The following is a 7,396-nucleotide window of genomic DNA, read 5'->3' as shown; positions in this document are numbered from 1 at the left end:
GGGGGGAGTCATACGTTACACTGTGCGCGGGAATGGGGGTCACGTTACGCTGCACGGGGGAATGGGGGTGACGCGTTACACTGTGCGCGGGGGAACGGGGGGTGACGCGTTACACTGTGCGCGGGGGAATAGGGGTTCCAGAGGATGTTGTGCAACACCAGGGTCCTGCCCAGTCAGGGGTGAGGGCCGTGATGGGGAGGGGGTTGGGTATGAGGCCTCCCTGGCTGTTTGGAGCCCAGAGCTCTCTGCTTTGGGCAGTGCAGGAAAGACCCTCTCTCCCTCCCTCCCTCCCTCCCTTTCTGGTTTAGCTCCCTGGGAGGTCACCGCTATGCCAGGAAGCCTGGCCAAACCCAGCTGGTTTGGAGCAGAGGTAGGTGGCAGGTGCCCCCCACTGAAAGCAGCCTGTGGGGAGCAGCTGGCTGGTGCCGTGTGTGTTCTTTTGCCAGCTTGGCTTGCCCTGCTCTGAGCGGAAAGCCTGCCGGAGCTCCTTCATGCCCAGTCGCCTTCCCCGTGGGGAAGTCATTTCAAGCTGGGCCCATTTTCATTAATTTTAGACAAACCTTCATAAGCTCTGCAAAGTCTAATGAAGCATGATTGTGAGGAAGTCTCTAATTAATGTTCTTGATATTAATTGGACAGCTGCCCTACTGGGTCAGAAAGGTCCCTCTAGAGTACGAGGAGCCGACCAGTAGTTGCATGGAGGTTTTCAGTCTGCATGAAGAGTTCTGTAGCAAGTCCTGAGTAGGGGGTTGTAGCCTCACCCTTTTTTAGCTGTGTTAGCAGGCAGGTGCATGCTGAGAATTTGACCTATCTGTGCCCTGCGTGTTCAGCCAGTAAAATGGGGATCAGCCTGCAGTGGAGTGTAGACAGCCCATTAACTTTTGGGATTTCTGCATGAAAGAGAATTTCCAAGCAGGCTTGTTAGTGGTACCTTGCAGAGTGCACTTCTGTATGCAGAACATTACCAGTGACTCGGATATGTCTGATGCTTGTATTCTCTCTAGAAAATGAACGACTGGGCACCCATAGCGAAGGATTATGACCCCCTTAAAGCAGGGAGCATTGATGGAACAGATGAAGAGCCACATGACCGAGCCATCTGGAGGGCCATGTTGGCACGGTACGTACCCAATAAAGGGGTGGCAGGTGATCCCCACCTCACCCTGTTTGTAGCGAGGTTAAACCTACAGACCACGGAAGAGAAGTTGAAGGAAGTCTTTTCCCGATACGGAGACATCAGGAAGATCCGCCTGGTGAGAGACTTGGTCACCGGCTTTTCCAAGGGCTACGCGTTCATCGAGTACAAAGAAGAGCGTGCTCTACTGAAAGCCCATAGGGATGCCAACAGGCTGGTTATTGACCAGCATGAGATATTTGTGGACTTTGAGCTGGAAAGGACCCTAAAGGGATGGATTCCCCGGAGGCTCGGAGGTGGCTTTGGGGGCAAAAAGGAATCTGGGCAGTTGCGATTTGGAGGACGGGACAGACCTTTCCGAAAGCCCATCAATTTGCCAAATATGAAAAGTGATTTCTACGGAGAGGGACCAGCGGAGAAGAGAGAGAGGAACTGGACTCGCGATGGAACGAGGGACTGGAGAACCAGAAACCGAGACCACGAAAGGAGCAGGGACAAGAGAGGGCCAGAAAGAGAGCGATCCTGGGGTTGGGGAGAAAGCGAGCGGGAGAGAGACCGGGACTTCAAAGAGGAAAGGAGCAGAGAGAGAGAGAGGAAGGAGAGAGACAGAAAAGACAGGGAGAGGGACCGGAGCAGGGAGAGAGACCCCAGGAAGCAGAGAGCCGATGACAAACACAGGTAGAGAAAAAAAGTGTCTTTACTGAAGGTAGGCTGAACAGTAACATGCTACGAGTTTGGGTCTGGGGCCTGGCCTCTCTGTAATAGCTTGAACTCAAAACTTCTGAATACACCCTTGAATTGTGAGTGGGACTGATCCCCAGCCTTAGAATGTTGTTCTTGTCTCTGGCTTAAAAGAAAGTAGTTGGGATGCTGTGAGCTGCCACCTCCAGAGGAGCACTGATAACGTAGTACCATTCCCTGGGAAGGGGGGGGAAGGTACAGTATGGGTGCAGAATGCCACAGGTCCATTAATTACAGCAAACTTGGCTCCTCTCTCTGGCTTACTGTTCTGTAAAGGTTTTACTGGCAGGAAAAGTAAATGATTCCAGCAGTAACTTGGCTTCTGGGCCTTTTCTACACAGACCAATTTTGACAAGTCCCACATGTTAAGTAACAGCTGTCTTTTCTTTGGTTTGTCTGAATTTTTCTCTTTTGCTACATGTTAACATAGTCTTTTTGTGGGAGCAAACCTTTCTTCTTCCTGGAGGCCAGGACTGGTGTAATCAGTCACCCCTAAAGTAAAGGCAAGATCAACATTTCCCACAAACACGATAGAGCCCAATTGTGTTATAACACAATCCCATTTGCACAGTGGAGTTACCTGTGTAGACCCGTGTATTACTTTAGGGTCATAGGTTCAGCCTTGGCCTGTCCTTTATGCTCAGTTTGGAGCAGAAAAAGCTGCAGCTGGCAGCAGTGTCACATTCCCAGCGCTCCAGATAGAAGCTGGAATGGCCATCCCAAGCAAAAATGCTAAGGCAGACCTTAGGATATTACTGGTTATTTTATGTTTTCCTCTTCAGAAATTGTCTTTAATCTGCTTTATGTGTTTTATGGAAGAGGAGGTAGGTGGGTATGCGGAAATAAAAATTTGGGGAGAACAATAACTTACCAAGGTCAGCATAGTTTTGTTTTTAACAACATAAAGGTATTGTCAGTTGGTTGCTGGTTGTCTCATACTCTATTGTATATAGAAAATTAAACTTTTTCTGTTTACTGTTCTTAGCCAAGCCATATCTGTTAGCATTCTGTAAGGAACATGTGATATGTGGATGTGCTTGCATTCCCACCTGCTGGGTCAGTGGGATGTGAAATGAATGTGCGCCCAGTTGGTCCAGCTCTTTAGAAAATGGGTCATTTGTATGCAAGAGAGCAGAGTGCTGAACTGTTTCCTAAATGCCAGGGGGTCACATCCCGTTTGAAAGTCAGAGCCCTCCATGTGAAGTTTGCTATTGAAGAAATATCTGTAAAAACCTGCCATGGGGATTTAAAAAATGTTTCATGCAGTGGGAAGTGATTCACTTACTTGAGAAGCATTAGGATTGATATGATCATTAGCAATATGCATTCTTGACTCACGCTGCGGGGAGTAATAGGCAAACATGCATTAAGAAAGACCGTGTATGAAAAGAGAGCTTTCTCCCTTCTTTTGTTAAAGTCTCAGTTAACCAGCATAACTTACAGCCTCTCACTGTGGATATAAATAAGGGAAGATTTGTAGGCTATAGACTAATTGCCACCAGTCACTGTAACTGTGGCACATCCCAATAGAAAGTCCATGGAGATTTCCCAGTAGAAGCAAAGTAATGGGATATTCATCCAAATACATTTTTTGTTTTGTTTTTAGAGCCCTATTCTAGTTTTCAGGAGGATGTTGCTAGGGGAGCAGACATACTGAGTGCTACCCAACAGTCACAAAGCCAGTGAAACACTTTTGTACTCCACAGCTGGCATTAATTGGTGCTAGAATGATGCAACTTGTCTATTGTCCTGCCTTGTCTCCTGCTCTCTCTGTACTTGCTCTTTATTGCTGAGAAAGCAGAGCTTCAGGGGGTTCCTATTGTGCAAAGCAGCAAAAGGCTCTTCTATGCCACACATACTGTAGAGTCAGGAAAGCTGGCTGTAACAATTAAAAGCTCTAGCAGAGGCAGAGCCAAAACATGATACACTTTTACACAGTTAAATCCCAATTGGTTCAGGTTTTTAACTCAGTTTTGGGAAATGGGGCACAGTACTGTTTACACCACAACCATTCATATCTGAACTGGTTCCAAACTCTTTTACAAATGTCATATACACAGAGAGACTCCCTGGGCCAGAAGTGACATATTCTGCATAAAGGGGAAGGCTCAGTTGAGAACACACCAGCAACAGTTTTCGTAAATATTCTTGGGAGTACTAATTCACACACAGTCTAGAGAAGGCCTTAGCCCATGGCTGCACGCTACATACACTTCAGCTAGGATCTTCCTGCACTCATTCTCCCTGGTGTTTTGGCCAGCTTTGATCTGAGTACAAATGCATTAGTGAAACTTCTGCACTAGCTTAAATCCCCAGCTCTTTCCACAAGGCCATTCCAGAACTGGGGATGGGTGTAGCACAGGGTGGCTTTACCGGATTTCCTTGCAAGACACAAAAGGCAAGTCTTTCAGAAATCTTTATTAAAAGTGATTTATTATTGAACCAAAGAACCTCCAGTATCTTGCACTCCAATTACAGGACTGCTATGCCTCTTGCCTGATAAGACTGTGACCTTTTAAAAGAAGAGCATTTGCTTGAATATCAAGAAGCCACATGGCAGAGATTTAACTCTTTGACTGCTCAAAATGTATAGCTCTTGCCCAGGAAGCCTCCTTTTAAATGACCACCCTGTCTGAGCGCAGTAGCTGAAAGTTTCCAGTCTGAGGATCAGGAGTGAAAAGGTTAATGTTAGCAGTACAAGAGCAATTAGATTATGGAGGTAACAGCACAGAGATGAATGGGGGAAGTTCTCACTGCTTAGTGCTATTGTTTCAGATGGGCTGCAGCCCCAGCTCAACAAAAGCACATTAGCATCTGGGCTTGAGGACTAGCTTTACAAGCATTATGTCTAGAAACTTCCTTTTTCATAAATAAGCCTATGATACTGGTCAAATTAGGACAGTCTGTATTTCTATTGGCCTAGTTCATCATTCTTAATCAGTTTGGAAAATGGTTTGCTTATTCAGGTGGTGACTCTTCTACATTCTTGCACTGCTTAATATTGCTCTATCTGCTGCTAAAGTGCCAGACAGCTCTAAACTGTGCTACAAGGCGTTAGAAACAGCTCACCATGGCATGCACGTCACCCCAGGATCTAGTACAAACTCCTGACTTAGAAAGAATACCAGTGGTCTGGGTTTATCACTTGTTCCTGGTTCAAGACAAACTCACACAATGGTTACCTCCAGATTAGAATGCTTTACTAGCAGAGGAAAGTCTCAGCAGTTTGGGGACAGACCTTTTCCAAAGTTAAAGGACGGAAGTATTAGAGATTAGTACGCACTAGAACCTTTTTCCAGCTTTCACTTACCTTAGCAACCTCATGGTACAGTAGCACTCTTCCCAATTCCACTTATTTTTTAAAAATATTTTGGAAATAGTGGAAAGCATTACATTAAGTTAAAATTTTCCAAATGTAATGTAAGGGCCTACATACAAATACAGCTGCTTACTTCATCCAGGTTTTAAATGAGGGGCAATATTTCTACCACCTAAAGTGTGAGGTTTGGGTCTGTCAGTGTTCCTAAATCTGGTTTTGTTTCTGTAGCACTGCCTTCACAAAGTGCTAACTGTAGACATTATCACCATCTCAAATATAGAAACATTTTGAGCAAGAGAACCATCTCCTTTCCCCTGCCTTACAAGGAACTCCAACACGATTGAGAGGCTGAAGATTAAAACACCTGTCCCTTTACTGGACCAGAACTAGTCTGAGGGTTTCTGAAGGAACTGGATACTTGGATTCCCCACAAGCAAGGTATGGTTGGGGAGGTGCCTCATCATCAGTCATGTTCAAGACTGTTAAGAGTGGATTGTGATTTAGGATTTGTTTCAGCTAAGGAGCTATATGCACTCAAAAGAATCAATCATAGCAGGAGTCTATATTAGTTAATTTTATCCCTTTTTCCTCCTCCTATGTGCTGATCCTATAATGGGGAAAGACCCAGCTCCTACTTAAAGCATGTTAAGCTGTGCTCTGTTCCTGGCTAGTCCACTTATGGTACCAAACAGGACAACATTTAACTCATGCAGCAACAGGGTTTTCCAATGCAGCTTTATTGAGAGAGAGGTTGCATATGGACTCCCTGGCTTACATTCCCAGAAATGTTTTTACCCCACGAACAGTGGTACTAAATAATCCTGTGAACTTCGAGAGCCCGAGGGCACAGTGCTTCCCTACAGCTTGCTACATTCTTAGCCCTGTCTACACACTTCCCTGCTGGTTCAGGTCCAGTAACATTGGGTGTTGTAATATGAACAGAGCAGTCCCTACCACTTCTGCTACTGCAATTTAGCAAAACATGAGAGCAGGTCTATTTACCATAGTGTCTAAATGCCAACAACAGCTCCCAGCCCATCTCTGCTGGGCCTTAGGACTTTAAAGTAACCTTTTTTCCCTTCCTTTGTTAGCAGTGTAGGCAACTGCTAACAATGTAGATATTTCTCCCGCAGGATTATGTTCTAGTACAGTTCTTTAATTGTATAGCTGAAGCCAATCAAGGTTTAACGTCCTCTCTGGTAAGAAATAGTCAGTTTGGGCATGCGTCCACACTTCCCCACCCCCAAATTACTTAAATAGAATGGATAAGGCCTCTCATGCAAGGAGAAGAGTATGGCAAAGATTTTCTTCTCCAGAAGTAGAGGTGAGAGAGAGAGACAGGCAAACAGACATGTCCATGGTGGTGCAAGTAATGGTCCTGGCTGCAGTTCTTACATAGGACTCTGCTGTCAGTGTTCTTGTAGTCGTAGCATCATTCATTCACATACAGTTAGATTGCAGTTTGGCTTGCAGCAGAAACTGTGGATCTAAATCTGACATTACCCCACATCTGCTGCCTTCAGCTGCAGGATTGTCATGATCAAGTTCAGCTCCAGTCCTGCAAGCTGTCCTCTATAACAGTATGCCCACACAGAGGCTTACCAAAAGTGTTGTGTAGCTTGCAATGAAATGAGAGGTTCTATTCGCTCTGTGCAAAATTTTAGCTAAGCTAAGTCTGGAAGGGGGAAGAGTTGGATTTGGCACACTATCTACCGTAGAGAAAAGCTGTTCATGTCAGCGAGCTTAAAAACCACCCTTTTCTACTAAACAGTCCTTAGCTTGGGAGCAAGAGTTCAATTAGTGTTGCCTATGGCTTTTTAAAGCCTTTTGTAGAGATAAGAGCCACTTCACATACAGCAGCAATCTGGTAATAAAAAGAGGGGCCTGGCAGAAGAGTCTGGTAAGAAGGGAAAAGAAAAAAAAATACAAAGCAGTAGACAGAGTTGCATACAAAAGCTTATGCCTCTCTGATTTAGTCTGTAAGGTGCAATGCTACCCTGCCTTCTGCCTGGAGTGAGCTGCCAAAGCTGTTACAGTGCACCACAGAAGGAAGCTGTCAGCTGTTCAACTGCCATATATACATCCATGCTGTTGGATCACCAACCAGTGCAATTTCAGCTAGTCTGCAGAATCAGCTGTCATCTCAGCCTGAGTTTTCCAACTACTCTGTTGGTCTAATGAAAGATCTCACATCTACCCAA

At 45.4% G+C, this 7,396-nt stretch overlaps 1 protein-coding gene across 1 annotated transcript; it reads left to right on the top strand.

Annotated features, from left to right (window-relative positions):
* The first annotated feature begins 522 nt into the window (after nucleotides 1-522).
* SNRNP35 (small nuclear ribonucleoprotein U11/U12 subunit 35) lies at nucleotides 523-2,856 on the top strand. Its single transcript, XM_019507131.1, has one exon. It carries the CDS (start codon nucleotides 1,008-1,010, stop codon nucleotides 1,815-1,817), a length of 810 nt encoding a protein of 269 aa, XP_019362676.1. The 5' UTR covers nucleotides 523-1,007; the 3' UTR covers nucleotides 1,818-2,856.
* Nucleotides 2,857-7,396: the final 4,540 nt, after the last annotated feature.

This window comes from Gavialis gangeticus, unplaced genomic scaffold, assembly GCF_001723915.1.
Source record: "Gavialis gangeticus isolate Ggan-Ray unplaced genomic scaffold, GavGan_comp1, whole genome shotgun sequence".
NCBI lineage: Eukaryota > Metazoa > Chordata > Crocodylia > Gavialidae > Gavialis > Gavialis gangeticus.
Note: the sequence above shows the minus strand (reverse complement) of the source record. Positions and strands in the feature narration are given on the sequence as shown.

What these genes read in the sequence shown, in the direction of transcription:
- SNRNP35 (XM_019507131.1), top strand. Translation starts at nt 1,008, where the DNA reads ATGAACGACTGGGCACCCATAGCGAAGGATTATGACCCCCTTAAAGCA.